Raw genomic sequence first — 23,753 nt, forward strand, 5'->3', positions numbered from 1 at the left:
GAGGCCAATAGTTCGAGAACCCAGAGAACCGAGTACGATACTTACTCGACCAGGGGGAGTAGATAGTTAGATGGATGGACAGCCGGGGGAGATCTTGTTCGAGTTTAGCTGGGTCGACAGGCTCGACGATGGGGTTGAGACAAAGGATGATCGACGGCACTTGCTTGCTGGCGCTTATTTTTTAAATGGACCTCGTGAAGATCATGATGGGATGTTCGGGGAGAGCCCTAATTACGGTTTCAGAGGCATAGAGTTAATATCACCACTGGTTGCAGAAAGCTTAAGCAAACCAGGTATTGAGACGATGATGCACTGCTCAAGACTGGTTATAGACCATTAGAAAAATTGATTAAGCAAGAACCAGCATGATAGAGGACCCAGTACCTTCAACCTAATAAGTATGGCATTGAGCTATTATTCGTAGAAATAGCTCTTTGTCGTCTGATACGCATCGACGGGGCGTTTCGGTCGCGATTCAGCCTCGGCATTGCAATCACGACATACACCGATCAATGAGGCGACCGTTCGTTTAATTTTTCTACTATCTGCTCCGTATTTCCCCTGAAGATAATGAGGTTCTAGACTAACCTGAGGCTCTGCCGTTATTATGCGCGCTCCAAACTGACGGGGCAACGTTGGCGTGCAATCGCTTGAGCTGTTGTGTGATCCTCGCCCGCATGGAGCAAACGCCCTTGTTGCCGAGGACGAGGATCACGTAGAGATCGACGAGGCAGATTATGTGCCCACAGTTAAGTCTGACCCAGCACATCCGCCTAGACTAGATAGCCCCGCTACCGCTTACGCTTGTGCGATGGAGTCGTGTGGGCAAAGCAAAAGCTCATGGAATGTGAGACCGGCCCGCGAATGCGGTCATAGCTGTTTCCAGAACGTGTTTGTGAAACAGAGAAGACCAATATGAATGGTGCAAAAACGCCTCTCCCGCTGCACTGACGCTGGAAGCCAAAATAAACAACAGGAAGGGAAGCTTGATCGTATCTATTGGTTTGGTCAGTAGTAGTCATAACTATCAATAGATTACCCTAACTACAACGTGGGCGCAACAAGCTCACCACGGAGAGCACTGTTGCCGGACTCTGATCTCGCACCTTCGCTAATATACCTGGAGCTTCTTTTTTTCGAACGATTGAGGTCGCAAAAAAGGGTGAAGGATCGACGGTCCGGCGCGGAACTAAACAAGAAAAGAGACAAAGTAAACTCCCCCCGGGGCCGCCGTCAACATAAAAGCGCCCTGAGACGAAGGTCCCACTGATCCGCCGGAAGCCAAACTGGTTGCTTGATAGTGTCTCCAGTCTGACCAGCGATCGTTGTCCCCAGGCCCCGTCTGATCGAGTGCGCAGCCGTTTCTTCCGCGCCCAGAAGTAAAATCACCGTGCAGCCCCAAACGGCACTGAGCAGTGAGGGGAATAGGTATCAGGTCGAGGATCGTGGAGCTTTGCAAGTGGGCGCCGGCCCGCGTTCGTTCAACCACCGGCGTAAGGAGCAAAGATGGATCTTCCTTGCATTCCAGGCGGCCACAGCATGTTAGTTCAATGACGTCCCCCAGACCAAGAGGTATCGCGCCGGCGATAATGAGTTTCTACCCCGTACATGGTTCTGAAAACGAGGTTAAGGAGAAATAATAGACAGTCCATAGTTCAGGATGATCGCTTCACGGCCCTCGTATATAGCTCTGCCACAGACGCCTGCTGAAGAGAAGGATGGATGTCCGACTCGGGTCCTGCTGTTGTCTCGTTGGAACGTTCGCCGTGCCGTCAAGATGCTCGTGGTACTCTTCTTACTCTCCTTAACCTCCCTTTGCTATTCCTTGACCGTGCCTTTGAAGGCTCGCGATGCGGACACCACTGCCGGTCCTGGGGGCTATGCCCATACGCATCCCACAGATCTCATGATCCATGACCCGAGTGTCATCAAGTACGGCGACAAGTACTACGCGTACGGCGTGGGCGTGTATATCAACATCTGGGAATCATGGACTATGGACGGACCTTGGAACCTCACTGGAAGCTTGTTAGATGGGCCAGCAGCCATCAATAAAGGTGCTAACACCGAACCTTGGGCTCCCAACACGATCCAGGTCGGAGACACCTTCTACTGCTACTACGCCGTCAGCGAGGCAGGCAGCCGTGACAGTGCTATCGGTGTGGCGACCTCGAGCCATCCCGGCCCAGGTGGATGGACCGATCATGGACTGGTTTTGCAGACTGGATCCGGTGTTGGATCGCAGCAATATCCCATGAACGTGTCGAATGCCATCGACCCCACTATCCTGATTGCGGACGTTCCTTACCTGATCTATGGTAGCTACTGGACCGGTATCTACCAGGTTCCGCTGTCAGAGGACATGCTCTCCATGGCCGACCCCCAGTCTCCGGATGCCACTCATCTCGTCTATGCTCCCCAGGGCATTCACCCCGCCGAAGGCAGCTTTGCGACTTACCATGCTCCTTACTATTATCTCTGGTTCAGCCATGGTCAATGCTGTGACCTGAACGCCAACGCGCTCCCCGCCGCTGGACATGAGTGAGTCGCCCTCCCAAACCTTTCATAAAGACGAAGCTCCCTGCTTATAATAAATTTCCAAACAGATACAGTATTCGTGTCGGAAGGTCGATGGACCCCCGAGGACCGTACCTGGACAAGGATGGCACGGACCTGGTCAATGGAGGTGGCACTATTGTGTACGCTTCCAACGACGATGTTTACGCTCCTGGCGGCGAGGGTGTCTTGAACGACGGCCAGAACGATATCCTCTTCTACCACTATGGTACGCATAACCCCTATATTATTCAAACCCCCAGGGGCAATAAAACACAACAGAAAACTAATTCTTTCCACAGTCAACACGACAGTCGGCTACGGCTTCAACCAGACCAGCATGGGCTGGAACTTCCTCGACTATCCAGACGGATGGCCAGTCGCGACATACAACCGTCCTTCAACGTCCTCCTCTTCCTACTTCTGGTGAACGAAGTCCGCAATTCCACTCCCTCGTCGATTATCGTCTCCTTCCACGCCCTCCTTTACCGATCCGACCTTATACATAATCTAATCCGCACATATACCGTCCCATCATCTCTATACATACTCGCGTCTATGTCATCATTTTCATATAGACCATTCATTGTCACTCGTTGCATTGGGGCGCAGCTACATACAACCTCAGGGATTATATAGGCGTTATTTTTGGGATATTACTTTTTTTTTGCTTTTTGCGAAAGAAAAGATCGGGAACTGCGATCTGATCTGATCTTTACGGAGATATTATAGTTCCTACATATATATAGACTTCTTGGCGAGACATTTTGGATACACATACTTGGTTTTTAATTTCTTGTTTACGTGCGCTTTTGGGAAAGTCCTCAAGGTCGAACCGAGTCAGCACAGAAAGAAAGCAGGTGTCGCGCATTTTTTGAGAATCTATCGACTTTATCTACAAAGATACCTATTCTTCAGGAAACCCTTATTTGATTTGATTTGAGTTCTTTAAGGACATTCAGCATTATTATTGTTGTTATTAATATTATAATCTTGTAAATGGACTGTACTGACGTCACGAGATGTTTTGTTCCTTGCTTGAACTTGTTTATTTACTCCGAATATAGCCGAGGAAAAGGAGAATCGAAGAGGACGGAAGAACGCGGCAGATGACGAGGTACCCGTTCATGATATTCGGTGTCATGGAGAGCTCGTGATTGTGATATTTCTTTTTTTAGATATGAAAGGCCTTGATAATGATTGGCGTTGTTGTACAGATGGCACAGCATGTGGGCCAATTGACTACCAGAAAATGATAATGATTTAAGTACAACGTCCATGCCTGAGGCATCTGCTCGAACATAGTTGCCGGAAAGAGTAAAGCCCAGGGGGCGGGTCTCTGACTGGTCGTTGGGCAAGTCGATCCGAGCAATATCAGATACTAACTGTTAGTAACTACTGGTGTGAAGGACGGCTTGATGGAGGAATAGGAGATGTCGATGTCGATGTAGACGTGGATTCAAATGCAGTCCCTGACGATCAGAGGGCGTGTCTAACAGGGGTATCTCTAACGTACAGAATCATGGCGCGCCGGCCTACAAGAAAAACAACCTGAAATGCAAGAAATTAAAAGTGAAGTCATCCAGTCATGAAAAATTGTGACGGTGTATAAAGTGACCCAGTGAGCAGATGACCAAGCAATAGATAGACCTGAACCGCGAACTGCAAAACAACTAACCGCTCTTCTTGGGGCCTTTCATGAAAAGGATTTCCTATTGGCAACGGTTAGTCAGTCGATATGATGTTTGAAAGAAACAGTGAAGTGAAGAATGCTCATACCTCTTCGTCTTCCTCAGAGCTCGACGAGAAGTTGCGATAATCATACTGCTCGTTCTCCTTGTCGTTCCCAGTTGCGTCCGCTTGCTGGTCCCTCGGGCACGGATCATGCTGGCGGGTGGTGGTGCTGATGTCCGTAAGAGAGACAGGACAAGAGGTCGGCAGAACCTTCGCGGCAGAGTTGCGTCGGTTGAGGCGAGGTTGTCGCCCACGCTTCTGGGAGTCATCATCATTGCTGGTCATGCTAGGCCCGATGTCTAGCGAACTGACGTCGCTGCTGTTTGGGTGGGCAACGGCGAGGCGAGCGGCCAGACGAGACATTGAAGGTGCGGACGCCCCAGCCGAAGGACCAGGCTGGTTGGCGTTTGTCTCGTCCAATTCCATGTCGAAGATACGCTCACTGCCCTCGACATCGACGCTCTTGTTAGAGCCGTCGGAGGAGACGTCTGAACCCTCGTCGGAATCAGCTGCCCCAGCCAGTGGGATCTGGCTAGCTGCCAGTTCTGGGCGACGGGGCGGCGAGCCTGGGAGGAGGATCGCGGCCTGCACAGATGCAGGCTCGACGACCTCCTCCCCACGTCCTGGAACGTCGATGGGAACTGAACTCATGACGCGGAGTTAGAAAATGAAGAACGGAGGCAGACGAGACTGAAGAGACAGTTGATCCCAAGATTTAAAGATGGAAACAGTGAAGCAGACGGAAGTGGGCTGAGTTCCTCGATGGCAGGCTGCTTTGAGGTGAAGGTGTTGTAGAGGACAAAGAGGAGAAACAATAAATAGAGGTTCGAGGAAATATAACAGACAGGATACTGACTCACGTCGTCGTCTCGGCGATGATGTCGCCGCCCTGCCATTCACAGATGAAAGGGGCCTCTTTGGGTCTTCCCAAACATGACTGCACCCTCCTTCACCTTTGTCGACACAATCTACAGGAGCTATGCCCTTGGCCCATTCCCAATGGGCCTTCTCCAGACTTGCAGACTTCCCTCCACCATGCCACAAAGGGCATTTTTTGCGGCCAGGTAGGGCCTTATCCCGAGCCTGTGCCTGTGCCTCATATAATTCGATAGATGCTCTATTCCGACCACGTCCCATACTCTTTGGATGGGAACAGCTCCCGGGAGAAATTTCTCCCGAAGAAGGAACAGTATCGAGAGAAGAACCACGCACAGGGGTACAGGTCAAGGGCTTTTGGGCCACCCTTTCTGAGATGTCGCAAGGAGGGCCCAAGGAAGCTTGTCCAGAAGACAGGTAAGCTGAGTGGTATATATACCATGAAAGGAAATATCCAGTAGATAGGTATCCACCCTAGTGACCAAAAGGATATATATCGAAGTAAAAGGAATCAAGGTATATATGGCTATCAAAGAGGGCCAAAGGAATAGAAAGGCTGATTGTGAAGACAGGAGAAGACAGCCAAGAAGGTATATACAGCCCACGAGGGCATGTTCATCACTGATTATCTTCCGTGGTGTTCCAGGCTCGCGATTTGCTCAACCATCGTCACATGTTACCGTGCAAGAGGATAGTCTCTGGATCTCTAGCTAGAGAGCATATATATATGCACTGTACATGAGACAGTGTCATGATTATATCAAAGGAAAAAGAAGACTGAAATGACTGAAAATCAGTCATCCTTCTGGGGTTATCTTTTAAGATAGATCATATGTCTCGCTCTTCAGGTGCAGGTGATGGTGTTCTTCTTGCTCAGTGAGAGGAAAGACGAGGTCATTTGGTCTTTGGTTCTGCTGGTGAACTACGCTATCCCGTTCTGGGAGGATAGTATCACGTGATGAAGAACAAAGGAGCACGTGAGGATGTTGCTTTATCTTCAGATAATCATTATTATGGGACTCTACGCAGATCTATGACTGGTAACAATCTGAGACAGCCAGCATGCGAGAGCTAGAAAGCATAGTCAATATGAAAGTAGTGCCTCTCGTGTATTGCGATGCCACTCAATACCTCGCATCAGCGAAGAGCTTTCTAAGGAAAATACATACTTAACAAGCACAGAAGAGAGCGAACAACATGTCTAATAGAATGATCAAATTCCTCTCAGTCAGGAGATAACCACCAGGCTGATTCTAATGACACGATAGAACAGTCACATGCAACGTATTTGGAATATAAAACCGCCTATCTGTGTCAAAAAGCAAACGAGATATGGGAATTACACTTTTGGCACAACGCTCAAGAGCGCTGGTCGGCCAACTCTTTCAGTTGACCGACTATACAGACGCATCAACAATCAGATCAGATGGACACAGGCAAGGTATGCTCTCAACACCCTCCAATAATATCATCCATTCCGCCTTCTGCGGCGGTTTGACATAAATTCGACTCGAGCCAGTGTCCGGCTCTGCACGATCAAAGATAAAAAGTAGACAAGATAAACACCAAGAAAACAGCCGAAGGACATTGAAAAGTAATAGAGTATTACATGGTCACTGAAGTCCAGCGAACACAGAAGTGTATACGATCAAGCAGCAACAGGAAAATCATACACTGAGCCAGGATGCACAAGTGATGCATTACGCATTACCCGTTGAAGAAGGATTCCCAAAACCAAATACTACCAGGTATTGAACTGACAAAGTCCTATTATTCCTTGTCGGGGACTATCTTGTCCTCTTCGTCGACACGCAGCTCGATGACCGGTAGATCGTCATCATCGTCTGCGTCCAAGGGCGGTGGGATATTCTGAATGGAGGAATCCTCGAAAGTCGTGTCTGTGTAAGAGGCCCCCGGGCCCTCGGAACTATCGCCCAATGCAGCAAGCCGAATATCTGAATCGCTGAGGTCGCCTCCTCCAACTGCCTTATTGCTCGCATCGTCGTCGAATAGGTCTTCGTCTTCACCGTCAAAGTAGGATCCCGGAGGCGCCGCGGTCATCTGCGAAGGGCCATGAGCATCTGACGCTCGATCGAAGGACCATAAAGGTTCAGTCGGGAAATTGAGGGGATTTGGGCGCATTTCGCCGCCGAAGTATTCATCTTCAAGGTCCATACCTTCCAATCGGTCTGCATGTTCGAGGCTCTGTTCCCCGGATGGAAGACCGTTGAAGTATCCCGGAGGCATGTCGTCGTCGTCATCAGCCTCCACGCTCCTCACTTGGGTTACGGCTTGCGAACCACCATCTCCCGCTTGGTGAGCTGCTCCGACTCCTGCTAAAGCGCTCGACGACCCATTGCGGGAGGAGCCGCCGAGCCGCCGGTCTTCCCCCGACGGCGAGGGAGCCCGCGAGTCCGTCTGCGAGTCAGAGTCGGTGGCTCCGCCGCGAGTCGCGGACTCGACAATTTCCTCGAGGACCTTGCCACCCAAAGGGCGGTCGGATCGACGGCGGTAGAAGAGCAGATAGGCGGCAGAAGTTATGACCTTCTGGGGATCAATCGGCTTGGAGACATGGGAATCTAGAAGAATTAGTGCAGAGTTCAGAAAAAGATGGGCCTGCAGAAGGTGAGCTAAGCATACCATTATATTCGTTCCATTCATTAGTCATGAAATTCTTCGCAAACGCGGTGTAGTGACCTCCTCCGAGGCCACCGTAGTGATTGTCGACAGCAAAGAGATCGTAGATCATACTCTTTCCTTCTTCAGGAGCGGCTACACGACCGGTGAGGTCCAGTCCCTCGATTGGGAAGTCGACGACCACATCAATCTTGTCTCTGAAGCCACGGTTGGCGCTGAACCTCTTGAGGTGCATGACGAGAATGTCAGGCGTCTTCCAGAGCTCGAACTTCTTGCTGGCACGGCGATGTTCCTTGCAACGGGGACAGTACCACGCGTCGTTCTCCGACAGGATTTCCTCTTTTCCGAACTCGTCCAGACACTCGTTGAGTGTGATACCCTTCTTCTTGCGCGACTGTCGTAGTTGACGCTTCTTGTAGAGTTCGGGGTCCGGAACGTGTTCGACATTGGTCCATGTCGGGGCACCGCGCAACGGGTCACGATCTTTCGGAGACGCACCAAACAAGGCATCGTGAGCCTGCTCATTCCAGTCAAGCACGATTCCTTCGCCAGGGCGGATCAACGGAAGTGATTTGCCCTTCTTCGATTCCACGATGTTTGGTCGTCCCTTACGGCTAGGTACCCGGGTGTAGTCGTCAGATCCACTCTCAGAATCATTGTTGGACCGCGTCTCGCGGCTGTCAGAGTCATCAGACTCCTCAGCAGCCTTCTGAGAGCTGGCGTCCACTGGGACACCTTCAGAGGCGTCGGCGAGCTCATCGTCACTGCTAACAGGGCTGTTGGTACCGTCTGGGAAATGCTTCGCCTGACCTTTACCCTCCGTTCGCTTTTCGTTGACTTTCTTGATGCGAGAAGACATTAGTGGGAAGTCCTTGTTCTCGTCCACAGAGGAGAAGCCGAGAGGGACCACCTCATTGGATCGGACAATCTTCATCTGGAAGAGGTTCCGGTGACCAGCAGGAATCGCAGTTCCTGGGCGTAGGAGGTAAGGAACTGGACTTGAGTTGCTAGAAGCCTCAGGAGCCCGATCCGCATCACGCATGGAGACGTCGACGAGACCATCCTCGCCTTCCACAGACGCGGTCTTGATCTTGGAGTCGGCAGATTGAGCGTCATCATCGTTCATAACGACGGTGTCAGAATCCTCCTGTGTGCCATCGAGTTCCCCGCCAAGATCCTCGTTCAGAAGGTCACGGGTAGTCAGGGTGTCTACTTCGGCCAAAACCTTGCGGAAGATAGCATCATAATCATAGGCCTCCTCGCGGGTGATGATCGTGTACGAAGGAGCACCAAAGAGTTGCCGTGAGTTGGACCGAGTGTTCGGCCGCACGACACGGTTGAAGATCGGAACCAGCATCCTGTCAGCCTTGGGGGAGTCGAAGCTGGGAACCTGCTCGTGATCCATGTGGAACGACATCGAGGAGAAAGCCTTCTTTGGCTTGTCCGGATTGTAGTTGGTAGGGACAGCCTCGACTTCGAAAATTCCAATGTCATCACCGGCGCCGATCTGGTAGTCTGCAATGCTGCTATTGTTATCGAACATCTTGTAGAACTTGGACTTGTAGACTTCGGCCATGATCAGCTTCTGGGGATCAGAACCCATCTTCTTAGCCACCATCTCCTTCAGTGCCTTGATGCTGGAATTCTTGTCGATCTCAACATCGACGAGAACGGGGCGCTTGTGAAGAGGGAAATAGAATATTTCCTTGCTCCAAAGGTTCTCGATCGGGAGCTGCAGTGTCAGGTTGTTGAACGGATCGAAAATGATGCTGACCTTGTCACACTCCGGACAGTGAAGGGTGGACTTGTACATGCCAGCGAAGAGATCGGTGATGACAGAGTCATTGCGAGCTTTGTAGATATCCCAACACTTATCTGCAAACCCCTTCAGTGCAGAGAAGTCATGAACCATTTCATCGGTCGAATCCGGCTTCTCAATGTATGGTTTCTTTTGAATCCTGTTCAGATCTTCTTGCAAACCATCTAGAAGGAAAAGCAGAAACTCTTGGGAATCCTGTTGACCATAACCGGAAAAGGCAGGGCCATATCGGCCAACGGTGTGCTTCAGCTGTCTGGGAGCAAAAGACGAAGGACCGGCTTCGTCATAGATCATATGCAGCAGATGCGCATAGGCCTTTGCAATGTCACCATTGTGAGCCAACGGATTACTAGGATTAAGATCACGCTTGTAAAAATCATCTGTAGTCGTATGTTAGCAACGAGCGGGGCCATCCTTTTCAAGGGACACGGGTCCACGAACTTAGGAAATAGTAGGTCAACTCCTCAACACTCCGCACGCACTGCAATGCGGAGTTCATGTAGCATGTGTTTCCCAAATTGCTCAGACCAGTAGCACCTCTTGGCTTTCCATCTTTCCGCCTTCCTCTCGTGGGCTCCGGCGCAGGTGACGAACGCCCACTCGTCGGCGTGCTCTTGGCCTTGACCTTTTGATTGGCATTCTTGTTGTTGTTTGCGGTGAGGCCTAGGCGGTTCAAAGTCTGCTTGGAGACATCCGAAACCCATTCGCCGCCTGCCGGTCCTCCGATTTGTTCTTCCAACACAACCACTTCGTTTCCTGCAAGACCGGCAAGCTCTATTGTCATCTTGCCGTTATATTTCTCGTTGGCTGTCTGATCACGAGCATCCTCCAGGAGCTCGCGTTGGGACCCTTCAGTGAGGGAAACAAAGGTGTTCACGTCCAACGAGAAGTTATTGCCAGCACTGGCGGCCAACACTGCCCCTGGTGCAGGAGATGCGCTCCGAGAAGCCGCTGGGGTGACCATACCGGAGGTGTTGGATCCGCCCAGACCACCCAGAATCCTCCAGACTCGAACCTTGGTCGTGATGTCAATGTTGGCTAGACCCTTCACCTGCTTCAGCCACTTCTGGAAGTTGGTGTGTCTGCTGGCCAGTGTCTTGATGGGTGCCATGTTCTTCTCCTTCAAAGTCTGGGGAGTTGTGCCACTGGCCGGGTTGGCCAACTTCAGGATCGTAAAGATTGGAGGGTTGATCTCGTACTGGATATTCTCCTCTCCACCGGCGGAGTTGGTGTTGTGGGCGTATCGAACAATCGCTGGCGATCGTTCCGATAGCCCGTACCACTTCATGATGCGGTCCCACGCCTCCTGCGGCACAATCTCATAATCTTCACCTAGCTGCAGTCCCGGCCGCAGAGGTACGAAAGGCTCTCCTGCTTCATCCTTGAACGTCGCGGCGGGATCGGTGATAAGAACCAGGTCAGAGTTATCGACGGGCCCAATCTCGCCCTCCGTAGCAGCTTTATCACCGATCTGCTCATTCGAGGAGGCCCTCGACATGACCTTGTTCAACCACTTGGCGGATATCACATAACCCTTCTGTTTCTCCTTCAGCGGCGCTGCTACCAGTCTTGTCACCTCTGCAACCTGTTCATCGATGGAAGGCACTTCGGCAGCCTCCTGGGATTTCGCGCTGCTCTCCTTGGACGTCGCACTGGCCGTGTAGGTGGACATACTGGAAGGAGTCGGATAGAGGTTGTCCTTCCGGCCATCGTTTCCAGATCCCTCCGTAGTTTCCTGATCGATCATGTCAACTGAAGTCGCTCGTCGGTGGCCTGGTCGTTCATTCGATTGAGATTCCGACGGGTCCACGTCCATCTCGACGTCCTGTGACCGCCGCTCTTCGTCGCCTATCTGGGACGCCGGGCGCTTGACGGCCGGCGACGACGATCGCATCTCACGTCTGCCCTGCTGCGAACCCTCGCCCTGGGATCCTTCTGAACCAGACATCTCCGTCACAGGGTCACTATTCAGGCTGAGTCCGGCGCACGCTGCAGATGGAGAATCAGCGTTGTAGGGTTCCGGTGTCGGTGAACGGGGACCAGTCTTGGATCGGGTGCCCAGCACTTCGTCCTGCAGATGAGCGGGTATATATCGCGGAGACGGTGACGCAGAGGAATTCGGACTCAGATTCGATTCCGACGTAGACGACAGAGGTGGTGGCAGTGGCAAGGATGAAGAGTCGGCACTAGGACTGTGAGGTTGGTGGCCGTGACGTCTTCCGGCGGAGTCTGCGTGCCTGGCGCGCGAGGCAAAGGACGCAGCTGGATGGGCTCCTGGTCGGCGAGGCTCTGCAACCTTGCGTCGCTTTGTGGAAGACGTGATGGCTGTGAGCTGCGCACGTCTCGTGGCAGCTCGGGGCAACACGCTGGAGACAGGTGAGGAGAGAAAAGAACCGGAAAAATATGGAGGTGATGGGCTGGTAGGACGACAGGAAGCGAAGGGGGCGACCAGAATGGTTGAAGGGGGGAAAGGAAAGAAAAAAACAAAAAAAGAAAAAAGACGTGCAGAAAAGACAGGGCCAAGCAGGGTCTGTCAATGATATTCCGGAACAAAGACTGGACGATTTCAGCACGAGAGTTCAAGTGGTGGCTCTGGAGGTGGGGAGAAAAAGCGAATACTTAGCGGCTACTTAGTTGGCGGCGTGGATAAACGACGGAAATTGGTTAGTTAACTGCATCTCTCTCTTATTATTATTGCACCATGTATATAGTCAATTATTATTATTATTATTATTATAATATATCTAGCAAAGGAATACCAGAACATATCTCTTGTTTCTGCACATGCATCTCCTTAAACTAAGCAAACCCTCCTCTAAATCCCCACAGCCACAATCGACGTCCTCATACCAGGATAGTTCTTTGATATTAAAACAAAACTTTCCTAGCAGCATTAATCCCACTAAGATCCCATCTCTGCGGTGCAGTTCGATCCATCCATATTTTCCAATCACCCCGGAAAGCAGGCCTCAGAATCTGTGCATACTCCCAATAATCCGGATACCATCCCGCATGTTCCCAGTCGAGAATGCCTGTGACCCTGTTCTGCTCGTCAACCATAATATTGCGAGGTGCAATATCAGCATGCGTAAACACTGAACAGCTAGACCGCGGCAGCATGTTAGGCAATTCATGTTCATATCGACGACCTGCGAAATGGTAATAGCGCTCGAAGATGCGAGCTCGCAAATCTGAATCATTCGTCAAGGGTCGGGCCGGATCTTTTAGATCCTCAAGCAATGGGTCTCTTGTTAGAGAGCCATCGGCAGCACATTGAAAAAGACCATTAAGCTCTGGTGGACGTGGGATGGCTCGTATCTTGGAAATCATATCCCAGACTTGAAGACAAATATACTCTTTGGTCTTTCCATCCAGCGTATCCCATATCTTTTCTAGAGAAGACCCTGGAATAAGAGACATCACGATCCTCCCCCAGTCAGGATCGAAAATTGCGAAAAATACTTCAGGCACAGGAACGGAGGTGTGCTTAGATACAAGTCTCATAGCTTCAGCCTCAGCAGGTCGCACTCGTTCCCCGGATTTGGTGACATAGGTGGAGTCATGCTCAACTACTATGCCGCCCGTCTGTTTGCTAAGAACGGTGATGACCTCTTGATCTGGCCGTAGGTTCGAGATATCCGTGGATGAAGGACATGGGAACAAGGTTGTGCCTGATTTGATGTATCGATTCCCTTCTCGCATATTTCGTATATGGAAAGGAACACCACCAGAAGAATCTGTCATACTGAGAAGAACGTTTGAGACGTTAGCAATAATCACTTAGTTTTCTGGCGACACTCCTAGTATAAAAGAGAAGATGACAGAACTCGGGGTATTAACGCCCACCTAATTTCACGTAATATCACGTGACCCTGTAATATCTGAGATATCCTGAGGCTACCCTCGATATGTGACTTGCAAGTCGTCGATAAAGTGGTATGGTATTCGTCTTTAACTAGGTAGGCTTTGTCTGCAATAGGATTTGACAAAGTCTGTGAACCTCTGTTGTCGACGCCCCCATCAGTCGCTCCTGCTAGCCATTACTTAGAGGTCGCTTCACCACTGGCAACATTAAAGATTCAATTCACTGCTCGCCCTTGAGTTCCATTAGAGGTTTGGAAAATCTCAATACCTCAGCCACGGAAGTCCTAGGAGTAATATCATGCCATATACTGTTAAAAGCAAATCTCAAGAACAAGCACACCCCCACGCCAGTTCGAAGTGAAACACTACAATCATAAGATACTTACTGTATACAATTGGTTTCAGAGCTTTCCAACCCAGGTCAGCTTTTCCGGACCATCTGCGCATATATGGAACAACGTGGTTGCCTCCAAGCTTATAATCCTCTGTACGAAGCTTTGGAATTTCGAGCGTTGTATATTTTATGGCCAAAGCTCTGCGGGGCCTACGATATAATATTTAGTGCAGATATGTATTCTTTGGAAAAAGTACTCTGCTACGGTAATCAGTAGTACTTATTTCCCGATCATAGATTTACTTATCAAGCGGAAAATGCTTCAATCGATAAGTTCGTAAGTCCCGCTGTATACTATAAGGCTCAATTGACTACTACTCCACCAGCCCGAAAAGTACCAAACCCTCTCTAGGAGAATGATGCTGCAGCCAAGTCTGTCTTCTATCACTAGACAAGCTTCAGTGGACAGCAATCGGCGGCTCAAGTCTCATCCTCTCCATTATTAGAGAGCCCAGAAGTGCCAATATGGACGTATTCGCTCTATTATGAAATCAGTATCGCGTCAGAGCCGAAAATATTAGCAAGAGATATATTCAAATACAGGCTACTGCTATAGTCCGCAAAGGAATCATATCACCTGCGGATATGATAGGTACAGTTTGCATCAGACATCGTTGATCAATAATAGATCAGAAGATTTCTGACCAGCTCACTTGATGAGATGTACTTACAACTTTCCTCGGATGCTATCTCGTCTCAGCTTTACTTGTTTCAACCTTCCCTTTCTCAAGTTTAGTCTTTTCTACTACAGTCGTCACAGCTTCCTCTCACCTCCCTCTCCTAGAGCTAGCTCCGATAATGACAACAGACTACTACGCAAACATCACCTATAGTTCGTAGATACAATAACTCTCTTCTATCTTCTTTCCTCATACTATCTTCGTTTTAATGATCAATTCAGATTGACTGTAAACATCAACATAAGAAAGAAATGACCTCCACCACAACCGAAACGACTTACCAGCCCACAATGCCATACTCCCAGGAACGTCTGGAACTGGCGCTGGGTCTCTTCTGTCGCATGAGACCTCATCTCAAACGAAGAGGCCTGCCGCATGAACACCTCGAGCAGAATCTCAAATCCAAATATGAACTGCGCTGGGGAACTTTAGAAAGCGCGAAAAAGGCCCCATCGACGTGGATCGATGATGATGATAGCGCGGACTACGATCCGAAACAGGATATTCCGAAAAGAAAGTTCTCCAAGGCTCGTGTCGGTCAGAAGGTTGGTGCAGAGAGGCCGGCGAAGAGGCAGCGACGGCTGTCCATGTCGGAAGAAGATGAGGAAGAAAAGGAAGACGACGACGATGACGAACCTGGGTTGCTCGTTACTTTAAAGACCACGTCGGAAAGAGGTAGAGCATTCTTATCCTGCCTGCGAGACCGTAGCAGCGACGAGTATGAAGGAAACATCTATGAAGATGCAGCACCCGGGTTATGCAACAAAAGATATCCTCTGAGGAGCCGTGGGAAGAGCATAAGCTCTCTACTTGCACTGTTCGATCCTCAGCCATCTCAGGAAGATTCGCAAGCCTCGACGAAAAGCCTTCTCAGCCTAGACCTCGGCCATCCAGCAGCGAGAGGGTGTAAATCCTGCTGGGAATTCAACCAGGACTGTTCCCTTGTCGATAATCCTGCACTCTACCCCTGTCAGATATGTCGGGAGGACGGCCTTGACTGCGAACTGATCATACAACCAAGACGAAAGCGTGGATGCGAGAATTGCAAAAAGAAAAGGAAAGTCGTTTGTTCGTATCTCCAGAGCAATAATGCAAGCCATCATTTGCCGTGTACACAGTGTCAAACTGCAGGGATTCGATGCTGCGCTGGGCCTGCTAAGGAGAGGCAAATGCGAGTAACGGGTGAGCACGAGACGCAAGATGATGACATTGGCGATAATTTTGTTCATCTTGTTTGTCCTCCGCAGCAGGGACAGACAGAAACCATGCAGCCTTTGCCAACGCCAGAGAGTCTGCGGCGTTGCAGTGTCGATGATTCGAACTTTGATACCGGTGCTACAGCAGTCTGTCAAGATAGTCAACCAGAACCCGAAGAAGAAGAAGATAAACACGGCGAGACACTTCTCAAACCGTCCCTGGTGATCCCCAAATCCGTGCCATGCGAGCCTCAATCCAGGGGAAATGGCCTAGTCAGAAATGGGCCTGCGCCCATTACTCGCGTGATAACCACCTCATTCGCTCACCCCATCAACTTCTCTTATGAACCCCCTGCAGACGGTACCAAGCCTTGTCACTGGTGCCATGACTTCCGGTACGGCATCATCGGTATAGGGACACTCAACGTCGAAATCATAGACTACCATGATGGCAACGGATATATCGAGATCGAAGGCGGACATGTAGGTCAGGGTCATGAACCAAGTCGGATGTGCATAATCTGTGCCTTGGAGAGACTGCACATTATGAACTGCCGCAATCACACCATCTCTCCCTTGGAAGGTCACAACGAGGAAACGTTCGATTATGATGCGGCCTATGAGAGTTTATTGCAAGAGCCGGGGGAGGATAGAGACGTCAAGACGCTTGCACTATGGTGTATGCTCTGCCCTCGTCCAGCGTTCTTTGGGTGTGTGACGGTTCAGTCAGTGGATAAGTTTCAGGAACCTGTTGACCCGTCAGATCCGGCAGCGAAAGGTTGTGGACTGCTTTTATGCTCGGACTGCGCTAGACTGTGCAAAGAATTCGGGGCTGACCTGGAGCGGGTGGTTAGTGAGAATAGGAAAAGTCTGGGGGAAGATGGTGTGCGAGCGGATGCAGTCTATTTGCTTCCCGAGAACGATCTTTGGAAGACATACAGTGGTTGAAATAGGCAGAAAAAGAATGATTTCGAAATACATGTGTTTAGCGTTGTCATCTAGACAGAAGCGAGGGAGGATGTTGTCATTTCGCAGTGGTCCGGTGGGGAACAATATCTCATTTAGAGCAATCGATTATAATTCACCGCTGGGATCATTAAAGATCCAATTCATCGCTCGTCCTTGAGCACCATTAGAGGTTTTGAAAATACCAATATCTCAGCCACAGAAGTCCTAGGAGTAATATCATGCCATATACAGTTATTATGAGATAAACGCAGCATATCTATTCGGGTTCTGCCCCGAGACAGCCAAGCTTTGGCTGAGGTCACCGCATGACCCAGACCAGCAGACCCTTGATCGCTCAATACTACTGCTTGGACAGCAAAGCATACACAATTCTTTCGTTAAATATTCATGACTGAAAAGCACGACTGTGACATTCATACACGTTGCACGTCTAACAGCTGGGTCTCGTGGGAGGAAATAATGGAAGGAAATCGGGACACGAAAAAGCATGCACGTCGAGCAAGAGGGACAACAGGTGAGATACACGACCACCTCTTCCTATGATTTTTGACTAAGTTTCATGCGACCCTTCCTAACGCGCCACAATCTTGTCCACCTCGTCCTTTGCTTCGGTCCAGGTCTCCAGGTTCTTTCGGGCCCAGTCAAGATGGCAGCGAGCGTAGGCCACCTGCATGGTGTTAGTCACGTCAGTATTTCAGTGGTTGCGAATAAGAATGAACGTACCATGTAGCGTCGAAGATCTTCCTCCTTTTCACGCTGGAATCTCTTCAAGTCTGCTAGAACGCCGGCACTGGCGTCCTTGACATCCTTCTCGGACACCTCAAGGGCTTGCTCCAGCTATGGCCGGTGTCAGTACTGATCCTTGACAGAAAGAGGGTACTGCGATGCTATTTACCTGTAAAAGACTCTCTTTGGTCTTTCCAATCTGGTCCCGCCGTGTCCTTTCGGGGTCAACATCAACAAAACCATGGACGGCATGACTAATTCTACCAAAGATCTTGTTTGTCACAAAGTTACCGCTGGGACTCTTCCGATGGACAGGAGTGGGTATTGGGGCCGGCTCAGCAGAGCCCTGCGACGCCGAAGGATGCGAGGTGACAGTCTCGCCATGTGTGGGTGGGAAGTCGGAGTCGATAGAGGCGGTGTCTTCTGCGCTGCTTGGGCGAACCTCGGCCGGGTCTGTGGTACTACTAACTGCAGACGAAGTAGACAGCGAACGCCTTGGCTTTGTCGCCAGAGATGGAGACGACGCATTCTGGAGATATTGTTCGATCCGCTTGGCCTCAAGCTCGCTCCTCTCCAAGGAGTCTAACAGCGTCTTCTTCTTGGCAAGCTCGTCTCTGGTCATCTCTTCTTGCACACGTTTGAGTACGCGGTAGCGCAGTACGCTACGCACCACACTGGCAAACTGTGCACTCTCCCTCATTGGCTCTGCAAAGCTTGCACTTAGTGAATTCGACAGTTCCTCGGTAGCAATGTACGATGTGTCTGCCGCTTGGCCAATCCTCTCTATGGCAGCTGCCACCGTTGGCGACTGTTCTGACAAGGAGAAACCGTTGTAACGCGCACCCAGTTCCATCAGGTCGCTCGACAAGGACGACAGATGAGCCAAGGTCCGACGATTGACTTTCTCAATGTTTCCTTGTAACAGCAACTCCAGTTCTCGCGTCGATGCCTCGAAGTTGATAAAGTACGGATCGAGGTCTTTCTCGCTCAGGGTGCGCGAACTCGGTGGGAAACGTCCTAGGACCTGAGGACCAGGAGTTGTGTGAGCGGCTGTGGATGGCGTTGCTGCGAACTCTGATGGTGAGGTTGGAATCCCTGTCCCTGTTGTTCCGGAAGTAGACTTCAGCTTCGCAGACGATGATGGGACTGGCAGCCAGGCATGCGCAGGAGTTGGGTTTGCGGGATCGAGAGGTGGTGCTTTCAGATTGTTCTTCGGCACAGAGGCCGCAGGATGAGAATGGAGAACTTCGCTCTAGATATCGATTTAGTCAGAGAAGATCGTGTATCTCGGGCCATGTGTATACCTACCCAGCTAGCATTTGGATCCAAGAACCTCCAAAAGACCCCATCTTCTCGTACCTCCTTCATCTTGCGGCATCGATTGAGGAAGACCGCCAACATGCGCTTGCGTAGATCAATGATAGCGGCATCTTCCTTTGCTTTTGTTGGCTTCGCCGCATAGTCTGCCATGGTATGCTTCTCTGGGATCGGTGGCATCACCAACGTAGGGTGGAGGTTGACCAGTGTCTGGCGCAGAGATGCGAATTCCGAATATCGTCGTCGCACTTCAAGATCCTACCCCGCTATCAGAATTGTCACGACAAAACACACGTCGCAGTACGTACTCCCGTCCGGATAGTATAGACGATAAAGCTCCCCCCGCCTTCATGGTTCTTCCCTGCATCCGTGATAAGGATAGGCAAATCGGGGTTCTCGTATAGTATCTGCTCCACGCGACTATCGTATACGTTCTTCTTGCGGTATCCCTGGTCTTCGTGTATGTCATAATCTCCCTCTCCTTCCCCTTCGCTCACATCTTCCTGTCTGGTTATGTAGTCGGGCGGTTCCTGGGTCGATGAGTGGGATGAAGGCGGTGTCGATCCGGGTTCGTAAGTGCCTAAGGTCGAGTGAGTCGAGTGGGAGGGGTAGCAATCAACGATGAGATAGAAGCTCACCTGGCGAAAACGCAGCCGAGTGCAAGGAATCTGACAGATGGGGTTCCTGGCGATCGAATGCGCCGTATGGGTTGTTATCCTCGTCGTTCCACATGGTGCCTGCGGTTCCGGAGACAGCAGCCTGGTGGCTTCAATGCGGTGCGACGACGAGTGAGGCAGAAATGGATGTGATGAAGACCAGACCTCAACGCATCCAGAAGAGGCGACTGGAGTTCACTGAACTGATATGCGCCTTCGGGTTCAGCAAGATGGCAGCGATAAGTATGCGAACCAAGGCACCACATGCGGCTGGGGAAGCTCGGAGGAGCACAGCGACCAGTCACTTCAAGCTGGCCGATCTTGCGGGGCGCGAAGTCCAAGCCTCAACGTCACTTACTGTTCTTAAAGTACGGTGGCCCACAGCGGTCTCCAGGTGAATACTATTGATACCTCCGTAAAATAGAGTATAGTAGAGTAGAGATGCAATTGTTTATTATTTATTCATGGAAGATGGTTTGATCGGGTTTGTTCTAATCCATCGCATAGGGCTCTCTTGATGGAGGATGGTATCACGGATACTGTACTAAGTGATCATGCTGATCATGCCCAAGTGGCTGTGCAATCTAGGGACACTACCGTATGCATTCTCTACAAGCAAACAAGCTGTACAGTGTAGGTTCCTTGGAGCGGGAGATTACTTCACTTCTCCCAAGAAAGAGTCATTCATTGCCATTTGCTTCCTTCCAGTATTCATGGACTTCTAAGACGAATCACGTCGGATCCGAGTGGGTTAAACCTGTCCGTCTCCCCCAAGATCCCCGACGAAGCTCGTCCTTCCTCCACGTTGAAGCCACCGGGCTGATTGGAGCAAACATAGAATCAGACCCTGAACAGAAATCCTCTGTGTGTAACATCCGGCTTGTCACAGAATCTGAGTTGACCTCCACACGGGTGCTGGTCAGGGATACCGTGGAGGTTCGGGAACGACCTCGCGGCATCAATGGTGATGGTGGTCTAACAATGGGCTCTGAGGCTGAGAGAGGTCGAGCTGGCCTGGATCTGTTAGACATCGTATCTAGTCCTCCGGCGTGGTCTACTAGTCACGTAAAATAGTTAGCCCTTAGCTGTTCAATCTAGTGCAAATGGCCTCCCCAAGACGGTGAGACGCGGACCAGAATGTGGAGAGCTAGCAGAAAACCCATCTATGAGATCTCGCGACGAGTCAATGGAAGGTGTCTCTTGCATTGAGGTCCGTATTCCTTCATATTCGACTTCATTCTCGCGTGGCCTTCTCCAGCGCTCAGCGGGCGCTTCTCGTGAATACGGAGTCCTTCTCGACGTCCGGCCTCTTTCAGGTTCATCAATATGCGGTCCTGTCCTCAACCCTCTTCCTGCCTGTTAGAGATACATCTAGCACGACTTGGGAGGAAGGTATACTAACCTTCTGGGTGAGAAACGATCTCTTTCTCGAGTAGGATGCTGCTGATACTCGTCGACGGGATCGAAATCCATACGCGTAGCCCTGAGATGTGCTGGGCGCGGTCTCGAAATCTCCTCCTCATGCATCTTATTTGGCCTGTACATATTTCCAGACGTGTAGTCCTCACCCAGTGTCTGTAGCGGCTCTGCTCTGTGGGTACTGTTTGCGGCATAAAAGTCATCAGGCAACGGTCTCCGTCTTGATCGCCGGTGTCTTCGTGGGCGAGTCTTATCAGCACTGTTATTCACCAGCATCTGTGATGGCCAGCGCGAGTGGAAGTGGGATTCTCCTCCCCAGGGACGCGATCTATTCTGACTCACGACACGTCCATTTGCATCGAGGTATCGAGTGTGTGCGTAAGCCATCTTGGACCTTCGTCTGCGCGCCTGAAGCTCTTGACGTCTTCTTCGCCGTTTTATACAATGATACAAGCAACAACACAAAACCAACCCACAGCCTACGCAGAGGCCGGCAAAGATACTCGTGAGCACCAAGAGGTCTCTGCTTTGTGCGGGCCGCCCTGGCTGAGCTTGAGCCATTGTCAAAGTGAGGTGGTCTTGCGAAAGGAAGGAAGTTGGACCTCTATCATATGCGCATATTAGGAAGGATGACAATATAGAACGAAGACCCTTTACACGTCAACGCCCTGCCGATGACATGATCGCTTAATTCGGTTTTTCTCTTTCATTTCCGAAATTGAACTCTATGAGGTCTATAGCAAACTTGATTCCAGCTGTGGTTTGTTTGGCATGTCACGCAGACGCTTGAGATCCCGCAAGTAGCTCGTGGTTTCCCAGCAAAGTTTGTACTGACAGTTAGAGCCAATCTATCAACTATCAACTATTTTATAGGTATAATAAGAGAATACCCTGAGGAATACTGCATTATTAGGTATTGATTGTAATTCAGACTAGTCCGAGAACATCCATCTGTCCTGGGGTTGTTTGATCTGCAGAAAGGTACACACAAAGTGAGCCCGGTTACACAGCGGGTAGCCATACCAACATGATTTTGCTTTCTGCTTCTTTCTTCTCAAGTCGTCTCTTATGTGACTGTCCCCCTCGGACCGCTCGTACCATGATAGGCATCCATTATCAGGTGTCTCGAGTCGCAGAACTGGGCTCAAAAGCCTTCCAGAATGTAGTCACCAGACTTTACAGCCAAGCCCTTACGACGGGTCAAATTATCTCCTTCAGGCTTCCATCCAGATCAACATAGCTCTCTAGGGTTAGATCTCCCCAGAACTTTTCTTCAATGTCCTCCCCTTTAGCCTCGAGAATTGAGCGCGGAATCGACCGGTACTGAAGTCTGTCGATGCAAGCCTTTTGCCCTAGAATTATGCCCGATCGTGCATTTGGGAGGCCTGATTTTTCCACAACCCAGGCGATAGAGTCGATTCTAAACAGCGTGTTGGTGAATTCGACATTGATAGAAACTTGGACCCGAGTACCTTCCTGGTTCTTATAGGCCTCACAGATCGGGTCGGCTAGATGTCTCTGGAACTGTTCATCAAGAAGGTCTTTCGTGATGATCGTGGTAGCAGCGCCGGTGTCCCAAAGCATTTCAACTTCATCGAGTTTGCACACCGGCATACCCGATTCGTAGTCAATAGCAGTGATTAAAGCGTTTCCCACAATGGCGGCCAGCGTACGCTCTGTTCGCAGCGCTCGAAGTTCAAGTACATAAGGCTCTCGTGGCAGGGGATCGTTTTCGTCGAGGAACTTCTTTTTCAGCAGGGCACGACGCTCTGGAGAGAGAGGCTTCGGGAAATCTTCTGGATCCAATCTTCCTGCGGTACGAATCGGACGGCTCGATGAGAGAGGGGCGTCTCCTACAGCTCTATCTTCGAGGGCTAGTTTCCGCAGGGTCTCTCGCCGAGTTGGGTTTGTGATTGGCAGAAGTATACGGTCAGGAAGACCATGGACGCAGGCCATGGTCGCCGTCAAGGCTTCTTCGTACGCGGGATGATTGCTCGAAAGGGCCACACGAAGGTCACTGTGGTGACCATGGAGATGATCCGCCAGTGCGCTTAGGACCATGCTTGGGGGATATTTCTCCGGCAGATCCATGTTGGAGCGTGGAAAACAAGCAGCACACAGGATACAGAGATAAGAACAAGCAGAACACAAGATACAGAGACGAGAACAGGCGGGACACCGGATACAGAGATGAGATGAGGCAGAGTTAGAAGGTTGTTGAAGGAAGCTCCTCGAGATGACTTGGAGCATGGGATGTACCTAATCAGGATAAGGGGGGCTAAGCCTGTTTGGGCGCCCGTACATGCATTGAGAACGGAAGGAACCTTTTCCACGCCTTGCAAATATAAGCGCCTATTGACTATTGAGACTCAATCCAGTGCAGTTCATAGCAGCGTGGCGTGGATATCCTATGGTGCTATGGTACGCGTTGCAGTACTATCCGTAGGGCCTAAGCGAACATTGTCTTCGTCTGGTCAATTGATTTCCCATGCGCTGCTCCACCCCCCTGGGTCTGATAGCATAGAGATCAAGTTGACATAGCAGTCTGATGTGAGCAATGAAAAGATAAGATTTTCTAGGTTGTGTGCTTGGTATAGTGAAGGAGAGGTCAGTTCCCTTTATGTTGGGTTGTTTACAATGAAAGAGCATTCTACATAGTCCCTCAGTATGAAGATGAGAAGGCATTTTTAGAGTCGCACAAAGCCTCATGATACTGCTAATGCAGGCCATACATTTGCAGAATATCTAAGCTATTCATTGTGCGTTTGCTCAAGTACAGCCCCGCGTTTGCTTATCCATCTGATCAGTCCCCCGTTCTCCATAGTCACCGTCTTTCTGTCTCCGCTCCTGTTTCCCAATCATGCGTGCTCTCCAATCATTGTTGACTAGTTCGTAGCTAAATGTAGCCCC

The 23,753-nt window shown here is 50.4% G+C and overlaps 7 protein-coding genes across 7 annotated transcripts; 2 read left to right on the forward strand and 5 right to left on the reverse strand.

The window, feature by feature from the left end:
* Positions 1 to 1,777: 1,777 nt before the first annotated feature.
* Positions 1,778 to 2,986, forward strand: C8Q69DRAFT_403517 (putative arabinan endo-1,5-alpha-L-arabinosidase B; the record flags this gene model as incomplete). The annotated part of the gene is made up of 3 exons (XM_028628003.1): positions 1,778 to 2,541; positions 2,607 to 2,785; positions 2,859 to 2,986. The coding sequence occupies 3 exons, from the start codon at positions 1,778 to 1,780 to the stop codon at positions 2,984 to 2,986; spliced, it is 1,071 nt and encodes a 356-aa protein (XP_028484944.1).
* A 1,243-nt stretch (positions 2,987 to 4,229) lies between these two features.
* Positions 4,230 to 4,941, reverse strand: C8Q69DRAFT_445235 (hypothetical protein; the record flags this gene model as incomplete). Its single annotated transcript, XM_028629053.1, has 2 exons — positions 4,230 to 4,268; positions 4,336 to 4,941. 2 exons carry the CDS (start codon positions 4,939 to 4,941, stop codon positions 4,230 to 4,232), a joined length of 645 nt encoding a protein of 214 aa, XP_028484945.1.
* Positions 4,942 to 6,936: 1,995 nt separating this feature from the next.
* On the reverse strand, positions 6,937 to 13,366 carry C8Q69DRAFT_507664 (hypothetical protein; the record flags this gene model as incomplete). The annotated part of the gene is made up of 4 exons (XM_028632907.1): positions 6,937 to 7,745; positions 7,807 to 10,002; positions 10,064 to 11,988; positions 12,609 to 13,366. 4 exons carry the CDS (start codon positions 13,364 to 13,366, stop codon positions 6,937 to 6,939), a joined length of 5,688 nt encoding a protein of 1,895 aa, XP_028484946.1.
* Positions 13,367 to 14,506: 1,140 nt separating this feature from the next.
* C8Q69DRAFT_469658 (hypothetical protein) lies at positions 14,507 to 16,926 on the forward strand. The gene has a single exon (XM_028630779.1). The coding sequence runs from the start codon at positions 14,812 to 14,814 to the stop codon at positions 16,702 to 16,704; it is 1,893 nt and encodes a 630-aa protein (XP_028484947.1). The 5' UTR covers positions 14,507 to 14,811; the 3' UTR covers positions 16,705 to 16,926.
* Positions 16,927 to 17,296: 370 nt separating this feature from the next.
* Positions 17,297 to 19,500, reverse strand: C8Q69DRAFT_487050 (putative autophagy protein Atg20; the record flags this gene model as incomplete). The annotated part of the gene is made up of 6 exons (XM_028631955.1): positions 17,297 to 17,392; positions 17,449 to 17,562; positions 17,621 to 18,703; positions 18,760 to 19,026; positions 19,077 to 19,348; positions 19,407 to 19,500. The coding sequence occupies 6 exons, from the start codon at positions 19,498 to 19,500 to the stop codon at positions 17,297 to 17,299; spliced, it is 1,926 nt and encodes a 641-aa protein (XP_028484948.1).
* A 1,005-nt stretch (positions 19,501 to 20,505) lies between these two features.
* C8Q69DRAFT_288177 (hypothetical protein) lies at positions 20,506 to 21,729 on the reverse strand. Its single transcript, XM_028626989.1, has 2 exons — positions 20,827 to 21,729; positions 20,506 to 20,772 (listed from the first exon to the last, which is right to left on the reverse strand). Exons 1-2 carry the CDS (start codon positions 21,402 to 21,404, stop codon positions 20,514 to 20,516), a joined length of 837 nt encoding a protein of 278 aa, XP_028484949.1. The 5' UTR covers positions 21,405 to 21,729; the 3' UTR covers positions 20,506 to 20,513.
* A 314-nt stretch (positions 21,730 to 22,043) lies between these two features.
* C8Q69DRAFT_445241 (hypothetical protein) lies at positions 22,044 to 22,934 on the reverse strand (the record flags this gene model as incomplete). The annotated part of the gene is made up of 1 exon (XM_028629054.1): positions 22,044 to 22,934. One exon carries the CDS (start codon positions 22,932 to 22,934, stop codon positions 22,044 to 22,046), a length of 891 nt encoding a protein of 296 aa, XP_028484950.1.
* Positions 22,935 to 23,753: the final 819 nt, after the last annotated feature.

This window comes from Paecilomyces variotii (genome assembly GCF_004022145.1).
Source record: "Paecilomyces variotii strain CBS 101075 chromosome Unknown C8Q69scaffold_6, whole genome shotgun sequence".
NCBI classification, from domain to species: domain Eukaryota; kingdom Fungi; phylum Ascomycota; class Eurotiomycetes; order Eurotiales; family Thermoascaceae; genus Paecilomyces; species Paecilomyces variotii.

What these genes read in the sequence shown, in the direction of transcription:
- C8Q69DRAFT_469658 (XM_028630779.1), top strand. Translation starts at nt 14,812, where the DNA reads ATGACCTCCACCACAACCGAAACGACTTACCAGCCCACAATGCCATAC.
- C8Q69DRAFT_288177 (XM_028626989.1), bottom strand. Translation starts at nt 21,404, where the DNA reads ATGGCTCAAGCTCAGCCAGGGCGGCCCGCACAAAGCAGAGACCTCTTG. An exon ending in GATCGTTTCTCACCCAGAAG is followed by an intron (nt 20,773 to 20,826) that starts GTTAGTATACCT and finishes ACAGGCAGGAAG; the next exon opens with AGGGTTGAGGACAGGACCGC.